This window comes from Oryctolagus cuniculus, chromosome 12 (genome assembly GCF_964237555.1).
Source record: "Oryctolagus cuniculus chromosome 12, mOryCun1.1, whole genome shotgun sequence".
In the NCBI taxonomy this organism is placed as follows: domain Eukaryota; kingdom Metazoa; phylum Chordata; class Mammalia; order Lagomorpha; family Leporidae; genus Oryctolagus; species Oryctolagus cuniculus.
In genome coordinates this window covers 71583617-71610673 of record NC_091443.1, presented here as the reverse complement: position 1 = coordinate 71610673, position 27057 = coordinate 71583617, and the positions used below count along the sequence as shown (strand labels likewise).

The 27057-nt window shown below is 42.3% G+C and overlaps 1 protein-coding gene across 18 annotated transcripts in view; it reads left to right on the top strand.

Annotated features, from left to right (window-relative positions):
• CEP152 (centrosomal protein 152) overlaps positions 1–27057 on the top strand; it is a 90661-nt gene that overhangs the window by 26127 nt on the left and 37477 nt on the right. For all 18 annotated transcript variants that reach the window (XM_070054153.1, XM_008269045.4, XM_070054151.1 and 15 more), the window contains 5 exons: positions 3582–3782; positions 12894–13041; positions 14583–14674; positions 15454–15617; positions 22088–22289. In XM_070054153.1, the coding sequence (XP_069910254.1) occupies positions 3582–3782; positions 12894–13041; positions 14583–14674; positions 15454–15617; positions 22088–22289 (807 nt within the window). The remainder of the gene's footprint in view (positions 1–3581; positions 3783–12893; positions 13042–14582; positions 14675–15453; positions 15618–22087; positions 22290–27057) is intronic.

Below are 27057 nucleotides of genomic sequence, written 5' to 3'. Positions count from 1 at the left end.
CCAGTGACCTGAGGTCCTCCTAGTAGGCTCCACAATACTTCTCAGTACCACCATCCTGGAGGTCAAGCCTGCACTCACAGAGGACCCTTGGGAACACTAAAGCCACACCTGAAATGTAGCCAGGCTGAATGGCGGGTGATTCGTGAGGGTAGTGCCGCTTTGCAGGGAGAAGAGGGGAATGAGAACTCAGTGATTATAAAACAGTGAGCTTGGTTTTGGGTGAGATTTCTAAGTTAGGAGAGTTTAGTTAGAGCTTAAACAATAGTGTCCTTGTTGGCTCCTCTTCATCCTTCAGGTCTGAGATAAAAATGTCACCTTTTCATAGAGGACTTCCCATCTACTCCCATCTACCTTAAATGTAAAGTTGCCCATAGCTCCTCACTCCTATTGCCTTTGTCGTGATATATTTTCTTTCTTTCTTTCTTTCTTTTTTTTTTTAATTTGACAGAGTTAGTGAGAGAGAGAGAGACATAGAGAAAGGTCTTCCTTCTGTTGGTTCACTGCCCAATGGCCGCTACGGCCGGCGCTATGTTGATCCAAAACCAGGAGCCAGGTGCTTTCTCCTGGTCTCCCATGTGGGTGCAGGTGCCCAAGCACTTGGGCCATCCTCCACTGCCTTCCCGGGCCACAGCAGAGAGCTGGACTGGAAGAGGAGCAACCGGGACTAGAACCTGGTGCCCATATGGGATGCCAGCACTGCAGGCAAAGGATTAACCAAATGAGCTACAGCTCCGGCCCCGTGATATATTTTCTATTATCATAGTTTAGAACTGCCTGAAATGACCTCATTTGTTGACTTGTCTTTTCCCACCAGAAAGTAGAGAGACCACAGACCTATCTATGTCTTGTGGTTGTGTGCCTAGAGCCTCCCCTGGCTCAGAGTAACTATGTTATTTACTGAGCAAGTGAATAGTACCTTAGCAATGAATAACCATCTTAGCAATAAATAGACAATCTCTGAAATAGAATATTTCTCATTTGAAAAAACTTTTTTCAAGATGTATTTACTTCAGAGGCAGTTAGAGACAGAGGGACAGACAGAGTAGAGAAGTCTTCCATCCGCTGGTTCACTCTCCAAATAGTCGCTATGGCTGGAGTTAGGCCAATACGAAACCAGGAGACAGGAGCTTCTTCCAGGTCTCCCACATAGGTGGAGGGACCCAAGCACTTGGGCCATCTTCTACTGCTTTCCCAGGCCATTAGCAGAGAGCTGGATCAGAAGTGGAGCAGTCAGGACTAGAACCATTGCCCATATGGGATGCTGAAGCTACATGCAGAGGCTTAAGCTACTATGCCACAGTGCCAGTTCCTTGAAACATTTTTTAAATTTCATTTATTTATTGACTTGAAAGGCATGGTGACATGATGTGCTGGAAGGGAGGAAGAGAGCTTGGTCTTCTATCGTCTGGTTCACTCTCCAAATGCCTGCAACAGCCAGAGTTGGGAAAGGCCAAAGCCAGAGCCAGAAACTGCATCTGGGTCTTCCACATGGGTGTCAAGGAACCAAGGACTTGATCCATTATTTGCTGATTTCCCAGGAAGCTGGATTAGAAGAATCAGAAGTGGGACTGAATCCAAGGCACTCCAATATGGGATTCAGGTGTCCCGATTCCAATCTACTGAGCCACAATGCCAACCCCCTCATTTGAAATTTTAATGTTTTGGGTGGCCAGAATTGTGGTGCAGTGGGTTAAGCTGTTGCCTGCAATGCTGGCATCCCATGTCAGTGCCAGTGCAAGTCCCAGATCCTCCACTTTCCATCCAGCTCCTTGCTAATGGCCAAGGTAGCCTCTGGCACTCAAGTGGGAGACGTGGATGGAGATCCTGGTTCCTGGCTTCTGCCTGGCCCAGTCCCGGCTGTTGAGGCCATTTGGGGAGTGAACCAGCAGATGGAAGATCTGTCTCTCCCTTTCTAATTCTGCCTTTCAAATAAATAATCTTTTGAAAAAGGAAACTTTAAGTTTTGTGTATAATATAGATTGTTTTTAACTTTGAAAACTGAAAAAACAGTTTAGATTTTAAAGTTAAATTGCATTCAATAGTCAAAGATTATAATTTTGTAAGCCTTCTGTGTTAGAAATTACACTTAGAGAAAAATAAAGGCATCAGGTTCACCAAATGTATTCATTTCTTATTGCTGCTACAAGAGATCACCACAGAGCTAGTGGCTGCAGACTAGACAAATTTACCCCACATCTCCAGCAGGGAGAAGTCTACCGGAGACCTCACTAGGCTGAATCAGCATGTCAGCAGGGACACACTGCTTTCTGGAGGCTGAGGCAGAGAATCCATCTTCTTGCCTCTCCAGTTTCTGGAGGGCACCTGCATTCCTTGGCCTGTGGCCTGTTTCCATCTTCAGAGCTGGCAGTGGCTGATTGAGGCTCACTGGTTCTGACTTTTCTGCTGCAGTGTTCCTCATTTGTGGACCCTGGTGCATTACCAGACCCACTTGGTAATTCAGCTTAGCAACTTTAATTCCACCTCAACTTTAATTTTCTCTTGTCTTGTAACATAGCATAGTCATAGCTTTTTGTTTTTTGGTGCTTTCTTCCATAGATTCTGTTGATTAGGACGTGGGACTTTGTTACAGGCCATTATTTTACCTAGTGTGCAGTTCTAGCCTTTATAATTTTTTTTAGTAAGTGACCATGGCAGGTTTTATCAGTTTTTCACGGAACACTTGTTATTTTTTTATGACCTAAGAGTTGGGTGCCCCACACTTTGCTCATAGCAGTGCAAACAGCATTAGGACCAATACAGATTCCTTGTCTGACACCTACATTGCTGTCATGTTGCACACAATCCTCTTTTACTCTCCTCAGGTAACTACAGAATCTGTTTTCTCAGTGAATATTTCCAAAAACCATGGACCTGGTAGGTCCCAGCTAGTGATTTAAAAAGTTTTTTAAATTTAAAGATTTATTCATTTGAAAGGCAGAGTTAGAGAGGGAGGGAGAAGAGAGAATCAGTCTTCCATCTGCTAGTTCATTCTCCAAGTCACTACAATGGCTGGAGCTGGGCCGGTCCGAAGCCAGGAGCTTCTTTCTGGGTCTCCCATGTAGGTGCAGGGGCCTAAGTATTTGGACCGTCATCCACTGCTCTTCCCAGATGCATTAGCAGGGAGCGGGATCAGAAGTGGAACAGCTGGGGCTCGAACTGGCACCCATATGGGATGCCGGCATTGCAGGTGGTGGCTTTACCTGTTATTTAACAACACCAGTCCCAGCTATAGATGTTGTAAGGAGCTAAGTCCACAAAAGTGGCGGACTCTCTCTACTCTCATTAAAACATTGTTGAATTTTAAAGTCAATAGAAATCTTTACTTAGTATATACTAAGTTGATCTTATGTATATAAAAATAATTAGAAATGAATCAATGAAGAATGGGATGGGAGAAGGAGTAGGAGATGGGATGGTTTGTGGGTGGGAGGGTGGTTATGGGGTAAAAAAACCCCTATAATCCAAAAGCTATACTTTCGAAATTTATATTTATTAAATAAAATTTTTCTAAAAAAAATAAAGTCTATAGAGAGCATAAAGTGAAATAGTGTAAACATGGGTATATTATGTGTGTTTACTAGATAATCAAGAAGTCCAGAACAACTGAGATGGCTCTGGAAAGCTTGAAGCAGCAACTGGTTGACCTTCATCATTCCGAATCACTTCAACGAGCTAGAGAGCAGCATGAGAACATTGTCATGGGCCTCACCAAGAAGTATGAAGAGCAAGTGTTGTCCTTACAGAAGAATTTGGATGCTACAGTCACCGCACTTAAGGAACAGGTTGGGATGATTTCAAATGAGCAAATGTTATCAACAAGTAAAGCTGATTACTTTTTGTAACTGGTATTTTGTGAACCATCATATAGAAATCTTGAATGTTCTTAGGTAGGTATTAGATTGTGAATGAAATTTAAAAGCCAGTGATTTCTTTAATCTATGAGTACATCCTAAACGTGTAATTTGGGAAATCCTTCTGGTAGGTTAGTACTTTTCAATTCTCACATTACTATTCCCTTCTCTGCCAGGTGTTTATGAACATTGTTCATGTTGTCTTAGAACAAATACAGACTGAGAAGGATGAACATGCAGGGGGCTGGCCAGACCTGAGAGGTTGTCCTGGGGAAAAAAAAAAAACAAAAAACAAAAACAGCCGTTCTTGGGTCTCCCAGTGTTTAGGAATTCATATATCAATGAAGACTAGAGAATGGGTTCTTAGGTGATAATTTTGATAATACTTGATAAAACGAGTATTGGGGCCAATGGCCGTGGTGCAGCAGGTTAACGCCCTGGCCTGAAGCACCAGCATCCCATATTGGCGCTGGTTCGAGACCCAGCTGCTGCACTGCTGCACTTCCCATCCAGCTCTCTGCTGTGGCCTGGGAAAGCAGTAGAAGATGGCCCAAGTCCTTGGGCCCCTGCATCGACATGGGAGACCCAGAAGAAGCTCCTGGCTCCTGGCTTCGGATCGGCGCAGTTTTGGCCATTGCGGCCAATTAGGGAGTGAACCATCAGATGGAAGACCTCTCTCTCTCTCTCTCTCACTCTCACTCTCACTCTCACTCTCTCTCTGCCTCTCCTGTCTCTGTGTAACTCTGACTTTCAAATAAATAAATCTTTAAGAAAAAGCAGTATTGTAAAAAAAAAAAAGTATGTATAAAAAAGGGAAGAAAATCTTGTTTCTATTTTTTTTTTTTTTTTTTTTTGGCGGGCGGAGTGGACAGTGAGAGAGACAGAGAGAAAGGTCTTCCTTTGCTGTTGGTTCACCCTCCAATGGCCGCCGTGGCCAGCGTGCTGCGGCCGGCACACCACGCTGATCCGATGGCAGGAGCCAGGTACTTTTCCTGGTCTCCCATGGGGTGCAGGGCCCAAGCACTTGGGCCATCCTCCACTGCACTCCCTGGCCACAGCAGAGAGCTGGCCTGGAAGAGGGGCAACCGGGACAGAATCCGGTGCCCTGACCGGGACTAGAACCCAGTGTGCTGGCGCCGCAAGGCGGAGGATTAGCCTATTGAGCCGTGGCGCCGGCAACAGAAAATCTTGTTTCTAAACTCATTGAGAAGTTTGAGTATATTTCATAATAAGTTTTTATTACTTTTCTCAAAACAGAAGAAAATACTGTAAGTTGAGGGTAGCAAGTTTGTTGTGTGCCAAAACCCTAGGTAATTAGTTAAATGTATTATGAAATTTTATTGATTTTTTTTTTTCCCCTAAGGTAATTTCAGAATTAATTTAACATGAAGAGAAAAATAAGATATGAGAGTGAGGAAAACCCTACCACACTTAAAAACTTCATCCTGATTTGGGTTGTTATTTTTTTTATATAGATTATTTATTGGAGAGGCAGAGGTCTTCCATCCGCTGGTTCACTCCCCAAATGGCCGCAACAGCTGGAGCTGGGCCAATCCAAAGCCAGGAGCTTCTTCTGGGTCTCCTACATGGGTGGAGAAGCCTAAGCACTTGGGCCATCTTCCAATGCCTTCCCAGGTGCATTAGCATGGAGCTGGATTAGAAGGGGAGCAGACAGGACTTGAACCGGCACACTATGGTGCTGGTGCTGAAGGCGGAGGCTTAACCTACTATGCTACAGGTTGTTACTCTTGACTTAAATGGCTGACTCTAAGCTTTTCCGTGCTTTTAGATAGAGCTATATAAAATTGCATTGTTGACAAATAATTGTATGTCATTTTCTTTCTATATGTATTTAAATGAGAGTTTTTTTAATTTACTTTGCAAGTTGCATTTGTATTACTTCTATATGTAAAGATGTTTTGAATTGTAGAGCTTAAATAGGGCCAGGGAAAGGTGAAAGCTATGCCAAAGTATTGAAAGTTCTACTGTATGGAATATTTAAGCAAATGGAATTTGAAATATAGCTTCGATAATTTTTACTTTGTTTCACTTTTTTTTTTTTTTAATTTATTTGACAGGTAGAGTTATAGACAGTGAGAGACAGAGAGAAAGGTCTTCCTTGCATTGGTTCACCCCCCAAATGGCCGCCACGGCCAGCGCTGTGCCAATCTGAAGCCAGGAGCCAGGTGCTACTTCCTGGTCTCCCATGCAGGTGCAGGGCCCAAGCGCCTGGGCCATCCTCCACTGCCCTCCTTGGCCACAGCAGAGAGCTGTACTGGAAGAGGAGCAGCCGGTTCAAGAACCCGGCGCCCATATGGGATGCCGGTGCCGCAGGCGGAGGATTAACCAAGTGAGCCATGGCGCCAGCCCCTTTGTTTCACTTTTTAAAAAAATGTTTTCTTTGGCCAAACACAGTGTAGGAGCATTAAAGTGGGCAATAGTTTTTGGATGGGTGGAGAAGAGTAGGAAATATGGTGACTTTTTCATGTTGCTTAGTTGAGAGTCTCTACATTCTCTGCTGAAGCAGTTACATTGGAGATGGACCAGAAGGAATTCCTAGTGTGTCCCACCCTTGCCCCTGCATTCACCTTCCTCATGCAGTCCTAGAGCCTTAGACTGGAAGGCAGAACAAAGTCTGGATTCTGCGCTGAGTGGGCATCAGACTCCTGAACCATAAATTGAAGGTGTTGAGTTAGGTCTTTTCCCCACTGTTTCATTCTGTTGTTGTTTTATTTTGTTAGTATTATTTTTGAAAGCATGGCACTGATGTTAGGGTCGGCACTTGCCTTAGTGGTCATTTCCAAAGTGCTTATAGTTTTTTTTCATGGAGTATCCCTTTGTGGTATCAAATTTCTATGAGCTCACTGTTTTTTTTGTTTGTTTGTTTGTTTTTTGTTTTGTTTTAAATAAGATTGATTTATTTGAAAGTCAGAGTTACACAGAGAGAGGAGAGGCAGAAAGAGAGAGAGAAAGAGATCTTCCATCCTCTGGTTCACTCCCCAGTTGGCCGCAATGGCTGGAACTGTGGCGATCCGAAGCTCGGAGCTTCTTCTGGGTCTCCCATGTAGGTGCAGGGGCCCAAGGACTTGAGCCATCTTCTACTGCTATCCCAGGCCATCACAGAGAGCTGGATTGGAATGGAGCAGCCAGGACTCGAATTGGCACCCATATGGGATTCTGGCACTGCAGGCAGCGGCTTTACCCACTACACCACAGCACTAGTCCCTCACTGGTATTTTTATTTTTATTTATTTTTTATTTTTTGACAGGCAGAGTGGACAGTGAGAGAGAGAGACAGAGAGAAAGATCTTCCTTTTACCGTTGGTTCACCCTCCAATGGCCGCTGCGGCCGGTGCACCGTGCTGATGCGAAGCCAGGAGCCAGGTGCTTCTCCTGGTTTCCCATGGGGTGCAGGGCCCAAGCACTTGGGCCATCCTCCACTGCACTCCCTGGCCACAGCAGAGAGCTGGCCTGGAAGAGGGGCAACCAGGACAGAATCCAGCGCCCCGACCGGGACTAGAACCCAGTGTGCTGGCGCTGCAAGGCAGAGGATTAGCCTAGTGAGCCGTGGTGCCGGCCCCTCACTGGTATTTTTAATACAATTTCAAGGCATCTATATTTAATCCATATTATCTCAAAATCTAAATTAAGATTCCTGATTGGAGCTAGGGAGTTACCTGCTTTTACAGTATATTTTGCTTTTTTTTTTTTAATTGTTTATTTGAAAGGCAGAGGGACAGAGGCAAAGAGAGGGAGAGAGAGCTTCTGTTTACAGTATACATTCCAAATGCGCTCAACAGCCAGGGCTGGGTCAGGACAATCCAAGAGGCAAGAACTCCATCCAGGTCTCCCACGTGGGTGGCAGAGACCCAGGTACTTGGACAGTCTTCCACTGCCTTCCTAAGCACATTTACAGGAAGCTGGATCGGAAGCAGAATAGGCACTCCAACATCAGATATGAGATGTGGGCCCCCAAGTGTCAGCTTAACTTACTGTGCCACAATGCCTGCCCCACATGAATGTATTCTACACAAAGAGGGAGAATAAAAATTTTTTTAAAAGAATTATTTAAGCCGGCACCGCGGATCAATAGGCTAATCCTCCGCCTGCGGCACCGGCACCCGGGTTCTAGTCCTGGTTGGGGCGCCAGATTCTGTCCTGGTTGCCCCTCTTCCAGTCCAGCTCTCTGTTGTGGCCAGGGAGTGCAGTGGAGGATGGCCCAAGTGCTTGGGCCCTGCACCCGCATGAGAGACCAGGAGGAAGCACCTGGCTCCTGCTTTGGATCAGCGCGGTGCACCGGCCACAGCACGTATTAGGGGGTGAACCAATGGAAGGAAGACCTTTCTCTCTGTCTCTCTCTCTCACTGTCCACTCTGCCCATCAAAAAAAAAAAAAAAATTATTTGAGAGGCAGAGTTACAGACAGGGAGAGAGGGAGAAAGGTCTTCTATCTGCTGGTTTACTCCCCAAATGGCCGTAAGAGCCGGAGCTGAGCCTCTCAGGAGCCAGAAGCTTCTTCCAGGTTTCCCAAATGAGTACAGGGGCCCAAGTACTTGGCCATCTTCCACTGCTTTCCCAAGCCATTAGCTAATGGGTTGGAAGAGGAGTAGCCAGGATTCGAATCAGCATCCATATAGGATGCTGGTGCTGCAGGTGGAGGCTTAACCTACAATGCCACAGCGCTGGCCCCAACATTTTCTTACTTAACTGGTAACCATCTATCCATGTTGCATTTTGCCTTTTGCCTTCCTTTTCTTTACAGCAGTTTTATAAAATATCCCTTTCAGATAAACCTTCCCCTAAATATTCCATCTGACAGATATACAAAAAGAAATAAAACAATTCTTGGAAAATAGTAGCAAGGAATGACCTACTGGATAATTTACCCAAATGACCTTGGATAGATTTGCCAATTTTTAGATTGTAAGTGGCTCTCATGTAGTCTCACCTGACTCTTTGTCTATGTATTTTACATAACATAGTGCTAACAGGTTAGATGTTCAGTCACAGTAAATTTTGCTAGTTATAGGGATTCTTTATTTTAAAAGATTATTTATTTGAAAGGCAGAGTTACAGAGAGGCAGAGGCAGCATGAGAGAGAGGTATTCCTCTGCTGGTTCACTCCCCAAATGGCCGCAACAGTTGGAGCTGGACTGATCTGAAACCAGGAGCCAGGAGGTTCTTCCTGGTCTCCCACATGGGTGCAGGGGCCCAAGGACTTGGGCCATCCTCTGCCTCTTTCCCAGGTGGATTAGCAGAGAGCTGGATTAGAAATGGAGCAACCAGTACTTGAACCGGTGCCCATATGGGATGCTGGCACTGCAGGCTGGGGCTTTAACTTGCTGCACCACAGCGCTATGGCTGATATTGTGCATTTTTTTAAAAGATTGATTATTTATTTGAAAGAGTTACAGAGAGAGGTAGAGACAGAGAGCGAGGTCTTCCATCTGCTGATTCACTCCCCAAATGGTTGCAACGGCCAGAGCTAAGCCTGTCCAAAGGCAGGAGCAAGGAGCTTCTTCCAGTTCTCCCTCATGGGTGCAGGGGACCATCTTAGGCCATCTTCTGCATTCCCAGGCTGATTAGCAGGGAGCTGGATTGGAAGTGGAGCAACTGGAACTCTAACCAGAGCCCATATGGGATGCTGGCACTGCAGGCTCTGGCTTTAACCTGCTGTGCCACAGCACTGGCCCCCAATATTGTGTTTTTAATTTTAAATTCTACTTGCTCATTGCCAGTATATAGGAAAGCAATTGTTATTTTTTTGGATTCATCTGGTTTTTGCAATCTTGCTGTAATCATTTATTAGTTCCAAGAGTGTTTCTGTTGATTTCAAGTTTTCTACATAGATTATCTAGTCATTCACAAATAAAGGTAGTTTTATTTCTTCCTTCCAAATTTGTATACCATTTATTTCCTTTTCTTTTCCTATCACATTAACTAGGCCTTCCACTGCAGCGTTGAAACACACTGAGATGGGACGTTCTTGCCGTATTCCTGATCTTAGTGGGAAAGCTTCAAGTTTTCACTGTTATAATATGAATGTTAACTGTGGGATTTTTTGTTTTTGATTTTTTTTAATTCAAATAGAGGAAGCTCCCCTCTATACCTAGTTTACTGAGAATGCTGTTCATGAATGAGTGTTTCATTGTAATTCACAAGACAAAATTCAGCACAGGGACTTTGTAATTCTGTGTAGTGGAAGGAATAGCAGTCTGTGACACGATTGGGTATACATGTTTGTATACTTAGGTTAAGTTTGTATAATTATGTTGTTAATGTCTTCCTGGATAGGACATTAGCTTTTCTGAGTAGAGCAGATTGTATGAACTCCACTTCATTATAACAGTTCCTTTTACTTTAACTGAGTTCCTCTTGAGTTTTGTTTTGTTTTTATGAAATAGAAAAAGGAATGGGCTTCTGGAGCTCATCACGGTCCACCAGTGATGGAACTCTCTCACAGCAAGCTGTTTGCTGAACTCTCTTATAAACTGCCCTTTGTAGAAGTATCATGGTCTCAGATCCCTGGTTATTTCTCCAGACTGCCTTCTACCGCTCATTTATGGAAACATCATGCTAAGATCTCTGATAACCGTAACAGAATAATGCCTTTCTTCATTCTGGTCATTGTGAAATCTTTAGCTTGAGTGAACTTAAGGACTTTGGTTTCTTTGTCACCAGTATCCTATTGAGAGCTCTGCTTTGAACAAAGTTCTCTTGGCTTGGAGAGTTCCAGGGACCTCCCTATGGTCTAATCCTCCTGTTTCTGTGCACCAGAAGTCATTCAGCTATCATCTGTTTAGCATGATGTTGTCTTGTTTGCTTTGCTTTGCTTTTTTTTTTTTTTTTTTTTTTAGATTTATAGGGGCCGGCGCTGTGGCACACTTTGTTAATCCTCCGCCTGCAGCGCCAGCATCCCATATGGGCTCCGGGTTCTAGTCCCGGTTGTTCCTCTTCCAGTCCAGCTCTCTTCTGTGATCTGGGAGGGCAGTGGAGGATGGCCCAAGTGCTTAGGCCCCTGCACCTGCCTGGGAGACCAGAAGGTGGCTCTTGGCTTCAGATCGGCACAGTGCTGGCCGTGGCGGCCATTTGGGGGGTGAACCAACACAAGGAAGACCTTTCTCTCTGTCTCTCTAACTATGCCTGTCAAATAAATTTATAAATCTTTTAATTAATTTATTTATTTGAGAGAGTTATAGAGAGGCAGAGAGAGACAGATCTTCTATCCACTTGTTTGCCAGTGGCTTGGGCTGCTATGGTCTGGTCTCACCTACTTTCCAGCACTGGTATGTAGGCTCTCGCTGCTGGAGTCCTGAGCTGTGGGCATCCACGCCCTCCACGTCGGTCCACCGTGTCCCTCTAATTTTGGTAGAGTTTCCTCTGCCATTTTCTCCCTAACTCTTCCCTGAGATGACAATTTTTAAACTGTCTTCTCCTGGGCTAGAGCAGTAAGTTCCCTCCCTACTCTGCCATCTTGGAACTGCCTTCCTGCCTTCTCTTTATAATGTTTTTTGCCTCTACCTTTTAACTTTTTTTTTTTTCCCAGTTCCCAGTTGTTTGTAAAAATGATTATGACCTCGCAGAACATAAACATGAGATGCCTACCCGCCTCTCCTTGCACACACATTCATACTGTCATTCATATTAGGTTATTCACCGTGTCTGTCGTCCTACTTTAGTGCTTTAGAATGACGCTTCTCGAGCGGGCCTGGGGATCAACAGCTTACACCAATACATCTGCAGTGCTGACTCCATATAGACCGGTTCCTAGAAGCTTCGTTTAGCTCAGAAGTATGGTAGAAACATTTAAAGGAAACACAGCCATATTATGAAATGGAGCACAAAATTCACATGAATTTTCCACTGTCCCTTCTTCCCCTTATAGGAACTTCTGTGTGCCCTCCTTCAGTGCCCTTGTGGAGTATACCTGTGGTGGTATCATTGAGGCACTCTTAAGCTTTTACTTATCCTGTGGATCAAGCATCAAAGGCCTAAGCCTCTCTGCTTCAATGCCGTTTCTTGGTATTCCTGTTACTACTTATTTTCTTTAATTTTTTAAGGTAGTTTCAATAATTACCATAATCTCCTCTTTCTCTCCCATGTTCTATTTGCCTGAAATTCAGCCTATGTAGCCTTTTTTGAATAAGATTTAATTTCTTCTGTGATGACATCTTCTGGGGCTTGGGGTCATGACTGACTTCCCCAAAACACGTTTTTTTTAAAAAAAATATCTGAGTATATAATATTTATTTGCTATATATTTACTATAGGTCCTCATATAATTATGCATATACACATTTGTCCTGTTTTTACTTGTCATTCACTTCTCAAGTGTTGATTATAGCACTTGCTGTGGGCTGTGTATGAGGCAGATAGAAACAGTCCATGGAGAAATGGATTGGAAAGATAATGCAAGTTTCCCATGAACTTGTTGAAGCCCTTTATATAAAGCACTGCAGAGACACCTTCAAGGTTAAGAGAAGTCAGGCATGTATGTAAATGGTAGAAGAGAAACATAAGAGAAATAGATCAAGTTCAAAAGAAGTTCAGAGGAAGGAATCATTATTTTTGGATGTTCTGAATAGAATGAGCTTTTGGCTGCCCACAACAGAGTGAGTTTCCATGGGTTTATCTGTATCCTTACTGCCTCAGGATGCAAATTCCATGATGCAAAGTGGTCTGCATGTACACTTTGGAATGTAAATAGGAAATAGGAATGTAATACTTTTACTTTGGCATGAATAAATTCTAATTTTAGAATTAATGGTGTCTTCTGAATGTAGAATAGAAGGGGTCTTTAGAAGTAACTAACCCAACTTTTATTAACGTAATTACAAAAGAAGGAACAGACTGAGAAGCTGAAGCATCATTCAGGATCACACAAGTTTGTTCTGACTTGTGGTCCTGTGCACTTAACTCCATAGAAAATATGCTGCCATGTGGTGACTGTATAGTTGACTTAATATACAATTATTTATCACAGTTTTGGTTTAATATTTATTAAAACTGATCATGAACATGATTTTTGGAACTCTTTGTTTAGGAAGATATTTCCTGTCATTTGAAAGATCATGTGAAACAACTGGAAAGGATTCAAGAAGAAATCAAATTAGAAAAGACTGAGATCATTAACAGGTTGACAAGAAGTCTAGAGGAGAGTCAAAACCAGTGTGCCCACTTGTTGCAATCAGGTGAGTTTCTGATTGAGCTATCAACTTCCCAGAAAGCCAGGATAACATGCAGAGGGAACACAGTAGGCTCCATGAATTACAAAATCCAGGAGACAGAAAAGACAACCAGCAACAAATTTCATTTCCTTGTAAAAAAAAAATTGTTATATCTGTAAAAATCTAGTTAATTCTTATTGGGTAATTTGGAAAATGTAGACAAGTATACAGTACCAAATACAAATAACCAATAACCCAAATACTTTGAGATCATTATCATTCATATTTAAATATTACTTGAAGTGAAATGAATGTACACACACAATGTCCTGCCGCTGTATATAGTACATTTCTGAAAGCATAGCAAAGCTGAGTATGCAAAACAGTAAAGCACATGTCCTAAGGTGAGCTCTTTACCTGAAAGCCAACATTCATTCAGAAATCCCATTGTATTTTGTGGTTTTAAACTCAATATTTGATCATATAGTTCTATCCTTTTGTATAACTTCTATGATTTTTTTTTTTTTACCCCCTACACAGTGGAATAGCTTAATTGGTCATCGAGGCCAGGGAGTTGTTTTTGTTTGTAACTAAGATTTCTATCATATTCTCTATGCTGTTAAGTTGGAAACATTTGCTTCTGATCACTTCAGTTTCGTAAGCAGCTTTATTTCATATGAATTTTTATGAAATGATGCTGGGGTAAAGGACAATAAAATACATTTGTACAAAGATGGCTGTACTGACAAAACTGCCTGTTTGCTGCTGAGTAGCAGCAAACTAGGTCAGTGGTTATTCATTAATTGATAGAGGAAAGTCACACTTTGGCATATAAAAGTTAATTCATACTGTTGGGACATTGTATGAAGGGGTAGGTTTTTCAAAAGTTGTTAGTACTGAAGTCAAGGACTGCCTAAACGTGTATATATTTTGGTGGGAGGCAAAATTTGAGTCCACTCTAGTTTTCCCCTCCCTGTTTACTTTTGTATCCTTTTTCTTTTTCCCCACTTGGTGATCCTTTTTCCTGGCCATTACTGTCTTTGGAAATATGGTTCTCTTTAGCTGCATAATAAGCCCATGATTACTTCACTTAACCATTTCCCAGATGGTCATTTTCTTTTGGGGGAACTCAATAAAGTCCTTTCCAAGTGGGAACTTCCCTAGAACATTTAAAATATTGGGTTACTAAGGTTCCAGAAGTACAGCCCTCATAGACTTCTTTCCTATGTGGAGGTGGGGGTGCTGGAAATAAATAGAAGCATTTAGAAAGAAGCCAAAGGCACCAAGTGTAATTTTCTTAATGGAGGACAAATGGGTTCCAACAAACTGTTTCTCTGGCGTTGAGCTGGAATGTTGTGCTCCCATGAAAGGACTTGAGTGTCACACTCAAGGACATACAGGAAGCTGTGCTGAATCTTGGAAATGCCTCGACCACATCTGTGCCTTCTGTGTCCCACTCGCTCTGTACCTGTACACCAAGAAGGAGAGTGGTAATAAAGCCGAATGCCACCTTCTGATCCCTTTGACCTCTTACTTCCGGTGTACCCCTGATTCTTTCCCTACAGGCTCAGTACAGGAGGTGGCCCAGCTACAGATCCAACTGCAGCAAGCACAGAAGGCGTATGCTATGAGTGAGAGCATGAACAAGGCTTTGCAGGTGAGTATTGCCGCTGGGAAGAGCTCCTGTGGGTAACTGAATTAAGCAGTGAGTATATCGCTTCTTTGACTCTTGGATCACTCTGCTTGATTTTGGTGGTAGTTGGACCATCTTCAGGTTAGCTCATGGGAGTGGTTCACAACCTTACTCACACATTGGGGCATCCAAACCCAGGTTTGTCTCACTGCAGAGACAGGCCCTTCTCTTCTCCTGCTGGTCTGCCTGCCAACTCCTTCATGTGATGTATCCTTTCATCTGTGGGTGTATTTCAGAGACAAGCTTATCCGTAGGTGTGGGAGACATTTAACTGAACTGCAGCTCTTTCACATCCTCCTCCAGCACTGCTTATGTTTTTTCTGGAGGATGAAAAAAACACTGGGGAAGGGTCCCCGCATTACTTCCACTGAAAGAGGTATTTTCCAGCTTCACCACGGGCATACTATAAAGTACATCACATTCTTTGAAAACCAGCGTGCTTTGTCCTCCCCTCCAGAAAGCCAAAAGGCGCTGTCATCATCTCAACTCATGGGGCACTGTTCATGGAGGATAAAACAGTGAGAGAGTGAGATGTGGCAGAAACGGCTTATGATCGCTTTCTCCTTCGTTTAGTCATTAGTTCATTCAATTTACTTGAAAACCTGATGCATGCTATCCTTTATGAAGTCATTTATAATATTTGCTAATAATGCATTTGAAGAAGTACTTCTGTTGATGACAAATTTTGAAACAGTGGTCTTTTCATATAGGAAAATAATGAAAATTTTTTATTTATGTTCTAGGAAGAATTAACAGCGCTAAAAGAAGAAATTTCTCTCTATGAATCTGCTGCAAAACTAGGAATACTTCCAACTGATTCAGAAGGAAAGTTAAATATAGAACTCAGTGAATCATATGTGGATTTGGGTATTAAAAAAAACAAGCAGAAGAAATCCAAAGTTAACAGGTACTGAGAGAAAAGTTGACTGTAGAACAACCTGCAAGAATAATACTGTTGCTGAATGGTAGTCAGGTGTTCCCAGACATGAAATCTTGAATGTGGGACAGTATATTGTAGTAATTTTTAATGAAATGTAAATGTCTGAAATCAAAATGAACAGAAATCTCATTTTGATATTATACTATTTTCAATATCCAGACATTTTCATTTTAGAAAGGTAAAAACATGGTTAATGTAGTTGAAATATACAAAGTAAATTCTAAAATAAGATTATATATCTGTTCTAATTATTATGGTGAGGACTTTTTGTATGTTAACACTGTATTGAAAGCACATACATAGCATTTTTCATTGAGAAACTCACTGAAGAAAAATAAGCATTTATTTTTCTTGAAACATCACTACTGTAACCTTACTTTTAAAATAGGGATTCTAACTGGTACCGCGGCTCACTAGGCTAATCCTCTGCCTGCAGCGCCGGCACACTGGGTTCTAGTCCCGGTTGGGGTGCCGGATTCTGTCCCGGTTGCTCCTCTTCCAGTCCAGCTCTCTGCTGTGGCCCGGGAAGGCAGTGGAGGATGGCCCAAGTGCTTGGGCCCTGCACCCACATGGGAGACCAGGAGGAAGCACCTGGCTCCTGGCTTTGGATTGGCACAGCGTGCCAGCTGTAGCAGCCACTTGGGGAGTGATCCAACGGAAGGAAGACCTTTCTCTCTCTCTCTCTCTCTCTCTCTCTCTCTCTCTCTCTCACACACACACACACACTCTGCCTGTCAAATAAATAAATAAATAAATAAAAATAGGGATTCTGCCATTTTTCTGTTACCTAATGGAAATATTTTAGCAATCTCATAGAAGAGAGTGCTTTGTCAACCCTCCCGGGGACTGATGGAGGAAGCGGTGGTGGTGGCAGGAGAGAGTGTTAAACCTTTAAGAGGGTGAATGAATGAGGTTTGAATTCATTTACACTTTGGAAGCACTGGAAGGTGCTAAGCAAGGCTCTGTGAATAGAGTACAAAAGATGTACTCCCACAGTGAGTTTGTGTTTGTTCTAGTGGGGAACTTGCAGAAATACTTGTTAACAAGTAAGTACAAAGGGATCGAGTTAAGGGATGTGGTGTTGGGAAGAGATTGCTTTTAGGCCAAGGAAGCATTTTCTAATCTTTTAAAGTTTTTGTTTGTTTTTGTTTTGAGAGGCAAAGAGAGAGCTCCTAAATGCCTACAAGGTTGGGACTCAGCTTGAGCCAAATCTGAGAACTGGGAACACAGAACTCAATCCAGGTCTCCACATGAGTGGCAGGAGCCCAATTACTTGAACCATTACCTGCTGTTTCCCAGGGTGTTACATTAGCAAGAAGATGGAATTGGGAGACAGAGTAGGGACTTGAACCCAGGTACTCCAGTGTAGGACATGGACATCTTTTTGTTTTTCTTATTAAAAATTTATTTATTTGAAAGTCGAGTTAGAGTGAGAGACAAGGAGAGAGGCCTTCCATATATAGGTTCACTCCTCAAGTGGCCCTGATGACCAGGATGGAGCTGGGCTAAAGCCAGGAGTTCTATCCAGGTCTCCCATGTTGTGGGAGGGGCCCAAGCATTTGGGTCATCTTCTGTTGCCTTTTTCAGGTCATTAAAAGGGAGTTGGAATGGAAGTGCAGCAGCTAGGACAGGAACTGGCACCCATATGGGATGCTGGCATCACAACTTGTGGCTTTACATGCTACCCCACAACGCTGGTCCCATGACATGGGCATCTTAAATGCCCAGCCAAATGCTTGGCCTAGAAAGCTTATCTTGAATGAATTTGGCCCTCACTATCAGCAAATGGTTTATAGTTTATTGTTTAGTGAGAGTGTTAATGCATGTTGTATTTCAGGCATCCCACAACTAAATACAAGTATATAAATCTCTAAATGGCTTGCTCTGTAATAAGTTTTAGAAGTTATGTATTTTAGGCCGGCGCCGCGGCTCACTAGGCTAATCCTCCGCCTAGCGGCGCCGGCACACCGGGTTCTAGTCCCGGTCGGGGCGCCGGATTCTGTCCCGGTTGCCCCTCTTCCAGGCCAGCCCTCTGCTGTGGCCAGGGAGTGCAGTGGAGGATGGCCCAGGTGCTTGGACCCTGCACCCCATGGGAGACCAGGAAAAGCACCTGGCTCCTGGCTCCTGCCATCGGATCAGCGCGGTGCGCCGGCCGCAGCGCGCCGGCCGCGGCGGCCATTGGAGGGTGAACCAACGGCAAAAAGGAAGACCTTTCTCTCTGTCTCTCTCTCTCACTGTCCACTCTGCCTGTCAAAAAAAAAAAAGAAGTTAAGTATTTTAATACTGTGAGGGACAGTAAGATCAGATTCAATAATTTGAAATCTGAAGCAATCATTTGAAAATGTGAAACTATTAGTTTAGTAGAGCTCCATTTAGCTGGAGATCTGTCTCCAGGGATTCTCATTTATATAGATCACATCTACAATCCAGAAGGAAGTAATGAAGAAAATAGCCAAGCTAGATTATTTGATGTATTAAATAGGAGGCACCTTCAAACTCTTACCCCAGGGCCATATTGACTTAGATTGCCTAACTGCAGAGTAGCTGGAACAGGGGATTGAGAAAGGTCCTGGTGGTGCTTAAACCAGACAAAGCTGGTCCTTAGCAAGGAGAGAACTGTGGAGACCCAGGTAGCTGGAGTTGCCAAGCATAAAAGCAGATATGCTGTATACATTCATGTATTTATTGATCTGTGCTAAGATGTCCTCCATGACGATCCCAAGTTGTTGAAGAGAGGCTTCCACTTGGGATAATTAAAGCAAAAGAGGAAGAGTGTTTTATGCTTTTTAGACAGATTTTAAATAACAGTTTAAACATTAAAATGTGATCTTCTGGAAAACTCAATGCTACAAAGGCCTCATTTCCTGTTGATGTCAGATTCTAAGTGGCTGGTGTGTAGAACCTGGGCTTCAGAGTCAAACTGTTTTAAATGATAGCTTTGCGACTTGTCACTAGTTGTATGACCAGGAGCATGGTTCCTCACTTTTCTGAGCCCATTTTCTTCTCAGATTGATATCCCTTGGAGGCTAAAGTGAGGATTAAAATTGTAAGTATAAAGGGCCTCATATTATGCCCTAGCACATAACACACTTAATAAATGATAGCCATTACTATTATTAAATAGGTTGGTTAAAATATACTAGTGATCACATTTTATATTAATCCACTTTTAATTCAACACGTACTTTGTAAGAAGTTTTTGCTCTTCAACTTTGTGAAAAACATCAGGTCCAATATCATGGCCTTAGTGTTGGGAAACTCCTTTGCTCTTGAAGAAACAATTAGTGGAACTAGTACTTGAATCAAAAACTCAGGCAAGGCCCAGTTCTCGGTTTGTTCATATTTATGACAGACATTTTTGCCTTAAACTTCGTTCTTGTTTATGTTGTTCATTTTTGAGTTATTTACATCAAAAAATATTTGACTCTAATTTGTTATTGCTATAGTTTGTGCCATAATTGCCCTAGGAATTGGATAAATACATTATTTATCTTTTCAGATAGACTTACTTTGTCATAATGTATACTAAAATATGTTCTACTTTTGTATTTTCTATGTACTTGGCTTTCATATCCAAAATCCTACAGTAGTTTTAAAGCATGTTCCCTGTAGAGGGTAGTCCTGAGGCAGCACGTCATTATCACAGTGGAAGGAAGGATGGGCATGCTCCTGATGGGAAGCAGAGACTAACCCAGCACAGAGCGTGCTTGGTCATTGAGGTTCAGTGTGAAGACAGCCAGTGAAATGCAGGATAAGGGAAGAAACATTCGCTCCCCTCTCCCACAGTTTAACAGATGGTTATCTGGCTTTGAGGACAACCGGAAACACTTATTCTCAGATCCAGCTGAAAGAAGAGATGTGATCCATGCCTTTCCTCCAGAGGACTGTGATTCTTAGAATAAGAGGAAGCCAACAGTTTTCCCAGTGTTGAGAATCTTTGAGTTGCTTTCAAATCAGTGACCCAGATACTAGCAGTTCCACGCCTTTATTACCAGCTACCACGCCCCTCAAGCTCCTGCCTAGTGAACTTTAAGGGCTTAGCCTCAGTGTTCTATTTTTCTTTCATGGAATTTGAGTAGCTAAATCTGCATGCCCCCTGCAGACGGCTTCCTCTCTCCCTTATTAGAGTTGGCTGCTAAGCTCAAATAAACATTCAGCAGGTGGCATGCCTTTTCCCCTTTAGTCATCTCAGCAGGCTTCACAGGGGACCTAACGTCCACAGGCCCAGCGGTCAGCCTCATGCAGGAGTGATGCTCACCACTGGCTTTTCCCTTTTGAGGAGAGAGAAGAGAAGATGATTTTACCAAGCACTTTCTCTGCTCTACAACTTGGCTGCCATTAGGAGTACAGGATGTGCTATTTCAGTAGTCAACATCCACTAAGAGATGCAGCTAGGGATTCACAGTTTGTTAACTGAGCAAAATAAGTGCTTTGTTTGAAATTAATTTGGCACATCAATAGCCCAGGAAGATAACATTGTAAATATTTTCTATTTCTTATATATTCTATTCATATTTCTTATCTTCCATTTCTATTCAAACAGAAGTGATTTAAATATGTGAAATCTATATATATAGACATACTTACATAGTATTTATATACAAAAGTTGCATATATGAATTGCAAGGTGCATCTTTTATAACATTAAAAGTAAATCTACCCAACAGTTAATTCTCTCTCTCTACGCACACACACATACACACACTCACAAAATTTTTTTATTTAAAAAAAATTTTCTTTTCAAGATTGATTTGAAAGGTGGAGGTATGGAGAGGCAGAGGGAGAGAGAGATCTATCCACTGGTTGACTCCCCAAATGGCCATACTTGTAAATGGCCGCAATAGCCAGAGCTGGGCCAATCTGAAGCCAGGAGCTTCTTCCGGGTCTCTCATGCGGGTGCTGGGGCCCAAGCACTTGGGCCATTTTCTACTGCTTTCCCAGGCCATAGCAGAGAGCTGGATCGGGAGTGGAGAAGCTGGGACTCGAACCAGTGCCCACATGGGATGCTGGCACTGCAGACAGTGGCTTTACCCACTGTGCCATTGCTCTGGGACCCACAATATTCCAGTATTTGTTTGGAATCATCTGAGACTGAAGAATAGTAAAAATTTTGACCTAGGTACTATTGTTAATTTTTCTTAGAAAATAGAGTATTTTTTAGAACTGTTTCTAGTTACAGAATGATGTATATCCTACAGAAAGTTCCTGTATATGCTGCTTCCATTTTCCCCTACTGACATGTTAACAGTAGTGTGGACCATTTATTACAATTAAGAACCCCATGCTGATGCACTATTACTTGATATTCTTTTCCTCTGGTTCTTTCTACAGCCTGATGTGCACACACAGATAGATCTCCAGAGCTCGTTTTCTGTGCAGCTCCTTTCTTCCTTGTATTCTCCTCCCTTCACCTTTAGCCCCTCTGGCCTCTTCACACTTGAAACATTTTGTGTGCAGCGCATTGAGGTCACTCTGGGTTTCCCCTCTGTGCTGGGGCCTGCTGGTAGATGACGGGGCCCATTGTAGTACTTACCTTCTTTTCCTTTCCTCGGGAATCACTATCCTGAGCTGCCTGCTGTCTCATGGTTGAAAACTGGGGCTTCATCCATTTGATTTACTTTCTGGTTTTTTAAGGGGGAAGGTAAATTTAGTCCTTGTTAATCTATCATGGCAAGAACAGAATATCTCACTCCAAGCTTTACATTTATTTTTTTTAAAGATTTTTTTATTTATTTATTTGAGAGGTATAGTTACAGAGAGAGAGAGAGATGGACAGAAGATCCTCCATCCAATGGTTCACCCCCAAAATGGCCGCAATGTTCGGAGCTACGCTGATCCGAAGCCAGAAACCAGGTGCCTCCTCCTAGTCTTCCATGCAGGTGCAGGGCCCAAGCACTTGGGCCATCCTCCACTGCCCTCCCAGGCCACAGCAGAGAGCTGGACTGGAAGAAGAGCAACCGGGACCAGAACCCAGTGCCCACATGGGATGCTGGTGCCGCAGGCAGAGGATCAACCCAGTGTGCCACGGCGCTGGGTCCCCAACTTTACATTTATTGAAACTAAAATTTGGGTTAATTGGCTTTTCCAGATACCCACTCAGATCCATGTTTTATTAAGTTTAAAGAGATAACAAATTGTTGGTTAGGATGGCTAGTGTTTCTTCTGTTGGAATCCTAAAGCTATGTATGTGTATCACGCAGTTTCCCCAAAGCACAAATGTCAGCCAGGTAAGGCAGCAAGACTAAGCTTAAGAATGGTCTCTGCATGAAGAATCTTATATGAGGACACCAGCAACCAAGGCAATATCCCTGTGTGTGACCAAGTTTACAACTGTCTTGCAATTTGTATATGAAACATGTTCATCACTATAGCTAGTACTTGTAAAGAACAACCATGCTTGGTCTGTTACTTGATTCATTCTATAATTTCTCCACTAGCATAGTGCAGCAAGAAGACTCAAATGAAGAACTTTTGAAAGATGAGGTCATCCTAAAGTTGAAGGCAGAAGTGCAGCGTTTGCTGGATAGCAACTCAGTGAAGCGTCATCTGGTGTCTCAATTACAGAATGACCTCAGAGGCTGTCATCAGAAAATTGAAGAACTCCAACAACTGAAGGATGAGAAAAGCAATGGAGTGGAGGTTTGTAGAGCTTGTAGAGGTATTTTCTAAACAAGTTTTTATTAATATAAAGAGATTTTATGTGTTCTATAGATACAGTTTCAAGAAGACAACCACATTCCCCTGCTCCCCAACCCTCCTCTCTTCCTCCCTATCTTAATCAGTTTTTGCAAAGCCATAATTTTACCCTATTCTGTATTCACAGGCTTAATTCACCACTAATCATAATGTTCAACAAGTAAAAAGTAGGAAGACCACAGTTCCACAGGAGTATTAACAAGAGCTAAAAATGAGTTATATCCTGAAATGATCATTTCATTCCTATACATTTTCTATAGATGTTTTGCTGTCTTTTTGAGCCTGTAGAGTTTTTTAAAAAAAGGCAATTTTTGTGCTCTTTACCTTTTATTAAATCTTTAGGTTTCATAGGTTAATTTGATTATTTTAGAAAGTTAAGTTTATAGAAGGAAATGCCATTTAAAGTGATATTTTCTAGTTTCTCTTGGCACATAGTAACTGAGGTGCCAATTAGGTAAAAGTCTTTTGCCAAGGATATAAGAAAGCATTCTACATAGCATAGTGTCTGCTTTTCTTCAAGATTGGCTTGTATGAAGAGTACTCTAAAATCTAGTTAAGACAAGTGCTGTGTAGTCAAATCCTGTAACAGTTTGCTATGAGATTTCCATGGCCCATGTTCTGTGTAAGGGGAGTGTGGTGGTAAGACTTGGGAAGGGCATGGAGTCTGGTTATGTCGGTCATTGAGACCCATCTCTGTGTTTTCTGGTTAGTTACTTTTCAGATTTTATAGATGGGGGAATGTGGGGCTGGAGGAGTTTGTGACCCTTCTGAGGATACAGAAGTTTCAAATTGCCTAAGACATATGACTTGTCAGGGTTATGTCCATGAGTTCATGGTATCAGAGATTTTTAGGGATGCCTGACTATTTTTCTTTAAACATCCCATATTTCACAAAGTAACTAAGGAAAGGGAAGAAGGGTGGCGGGGAGGAATGTAGGTGACAAACTCCTTTTTGCTCCTGGATGGAAATAATTTTTTACTTCCTGTTTTAATCCTTTGAAAGTTGTATTCATTAAAACAGTCCTATTAAAGCACAATACGTAAGACGTTCTATGGTGCTAATTTTAATGGGATTTTAATTGTGCCTATTTTCCAGAATAGTGTATTTTTACTTGCAAATTCCTGCCCTGCCTAGTTTTCTCCTTTGAATAACTGCATCTGATGAGTACAGTATTGATTTTAATGTTAACAAATTAGGAAGAACTACCTCATTTCCCCACTAGCACATTTAATCTTTAAGTGGAGCTGTTTTAATTGCTGCTATAGATTTCTTTAAAAGGATGGGAATGAAAGCTTGTCTCGATTTGTGTTAGAAGACTAGAGTTGGTTCCTTCAAGAATTTTGGGAGAGTAGCCTAAAGGTAGGAGAATAGGAGCCTGATTTGGCGTCCACCGCCCAACTCAGGTATCTTGAAGTTACTAATGGCATTTGTTTATTTTAAATATTTGAAAGTTTGAGAAAGAGAAATCTCCCCTATGCTTCTTCATTTACCAAATACTTGCAACAGCTAGAGCAAGCCCAGAGTGAAGCCAGGAGCCTGGAACTCAATCTAGATCTCCCATGTGGGTGGCAGGGACCCACGGTACTTGAGCCATCACCTGCTGCCTCCCAGGATACACATTAGTGGGAAGCTGGAATTGGAAGTGAAGTCAGGATTTGAATCGACACTTATGTGGGATGCTCACTAATAGTATTTGTCACACAGATACACTTTATTACCTGTGGCAGTTGATAAAGGCTGTGTCTTCTGTTGCTTATTTAGTGTTTCCCTTTGCCTCTGTCGTTTGGTAGATCAGTAGATCAAAGGGAGCTGTCTCATCTTTAAGTACTTGTTTAGTTCAGCTAGCCTTTTGCCATGGCAACTTCTCAAAGTCTGCATTTAAATTCAGATTTTTTTTAAGTGTTACTTTAGTATTCCTTGCTTATGTCTGTTCTTCAACTTGCCATATAAGGATTCCCTGGAAATATTGTCTTTAACTCCCTGTGTAATTGCTCAGTAAATATTTGGAATTAATCCACATTAATTAATACACATTTAATTAATAAATTAAATAATTAAATAATTAATACACATTTCCATCCACCTCCTACATGGGGAGAAAAGGAGAGGAAGTAATAACTTGACTAACATATGGTTTTAAGAAGATACTCAAGGGACTGGTGCTGTGGCACAGTGAATTAAAGTCCCAGCCTGCAGCACTGGCATCCCATATGGGCACTGGTTCTAGTTTCGGCTGTTCCTCTTCCCATCCAGCTCTCTGCTATGGCCTGGGAAAGCAGCAGAAAATAGCCCAAGTCCTTGGACCCCTGCAAGAAGCTCCTGGCTTCAGATCAACTCAGCTTTGGCCTTTGTGGTCATTTGGGGAGTGAACCAGCAGATGGAAGACCTTTCTCTCTCTCTGTCTCTCTCTCTTTCTTTCTCTCTCTCTTTAGAACTTTCAAATAAATTAAAAAAACCTCAAATTCATAGGCATTTATATTAGCCAATGAGCACCTTTTTATTTTTAAGATTTATTTATTTGAAAGGCAGAGTTACAGAGAGAAAGGGAGAGAGAAAGAGATCTTCTATCTGCTGGTTCACTTCTCAAATGACTGCAACAGCCAGGGCTAGAGCAGGCCAAAGTCAGGAGCCATGAGCTTCTTCCAGGTTGCGCACATGGGTGCAGGGTCCCAAGGACTCAGACCAGCCTCCGTTTTCCCAGGCACATTAGTAAGGAGTTGGATTGTAAGTGGAGCAGCCAGGAATCAAACTGGTGCCCATATGGACTATTGGCATTGCAGGCATAGGCTTAACCCACTATGCCACAATGCCAGCCCCAGCCAATGAACACTTTCAAACTTTCTTCTTTCTCACATATTTTATCATGAAACTCTTTGTATAATAAAAAAAAAAGCATGATTGGGAGGCATATGGAGGAAGGATAGTTGTTTTTTTCTAAAGGTGTTTGCTACAGCATCTTATGGGATTCAGTGATGAAACAATCGCCATTCCTTGAAGGAACTTAGAATCTGGAACAGTATTGTCCAATAGAAACATATAACAGGCACCACACGTTAATTCTAAATTTTCTGGTAATGAGTGAAATTAAATTTAGTGTGTTTTAATAGTTTAACTCAGTGTAGGTGCTGCTTGATTTAAGATGGATGATTTATTGAAGTGTAACCCCATCATAAGTTGAAGGTATTATACACTGAATTGGCATTTAATATACCTGTCTTTTTGTTTTGTTTTGACGGGCAGAGTTAGACAGTGAGAGAGAGAGACAGAGAGAAAGGTCTTCCTTCCGTTGGTTCACCCCCCTAGATGGCTGCTATGGCTGGCGTGCTGCGCCCATCTGAAGCCAAAAGCCAGGTGCTTCCTCCTGGTCTCCCATGCGGGTGCAGGGCCCAAGCACTTGGGCCATCCTCCACCGCCTTCCCAGGCCACAGCAGAGAGCTGGACTGGAAGAGGAGCAACTGGGACAGAATCTGGCGCCCTGACCGGGACTAGAACCCGGGGTGCTGGTGCCACAGGTGGAGGATTAGCTTAGTGAGCTATGGTGCCGGCCAATATATCTATCTTAACAAAGCTTAGCCTTACCTACCTTAACTGTAGTCAGAATACTTATATTAACCTGAGGTTGGTTAGAGTCTTCGGACACAAAGTCTGTCTTATAATTAAGTGTTGTATGAAATATTCGACTTCTGAGTAGAATACAGTATCAGCTGTTTCCTTTTGTGATTGCATGACTGATTGGGAGCTGTGGCTCGCTGTTAGTTATCACAAGAGAGTGCTGAGTGAGTATTGTACCACATACCACTACAGGAAAAGATCAAAATTCAAAACTTGAAATATGGTTTCTACTGAATATCTACCAGTCTTAGTTCATTGTGAAGTTGAAAAATTCTAAGCAGAACCATCTTATGTCAGGTACCGTCTGTATGTGCAAAACATTACCAAGTGAATATGTAATCAATATAAAATTTACTGATGTGATGGATCACATTTGGGAATATGTGGTAAGTCCTTGAACTGTAGCATGTATTTTATACTAACATCACACTTCAGTTTGGACCAGCCATACTTCAAGTGCTTGATGACCATATGTGGTAATTGGGCTATCATATTTAACAGTACACACCTCCAACTTTATTAAGGTTGCTACTAGTTTGAATGAGGTGCTGTGAGAAGGAATAACTAACTCTATTTGGGGGTGAAATCTTTGAGGATAGGGAATTTTGTACTGAGGGAGAAATCCTGGATGGAAGGTGGGAGGGGACATTGCAGCCTTGCACAGAAATACGGGAAGTCATGTGGCAAGTCAGCTGGTGTGACTAGAAAGTATGGCACATGAATAGAAGTCTTTATTATATAGGCTCAATCTTTCTGAGATCTTTAGTAAGGCCAGAAAGATTTAAGTGGCTCAATATTTCAAGGAATGAACATACCCGTCATCAAATCCTGAGGTTAATATAAGGATATAGAACTTCTCTGCTTGCTACATGGAAATCGATTGAAAGAAAGAGCACATCAGTTTAAACTTCACTGGGTATCTTATACTAGAGACCTGGGCCATCAAAATCTTCTCCTAAGTATTCTTTGAGTGTTAAGGCCAGAAAAAATATGTAACTATTAGGCTTTTTACAAATGAACACTTTAAAGATATTGATTTTTTTTATACATGCTTTGTATTCATTTTATATAGAGTAAGTTAAGGTTATTACAGAGAAT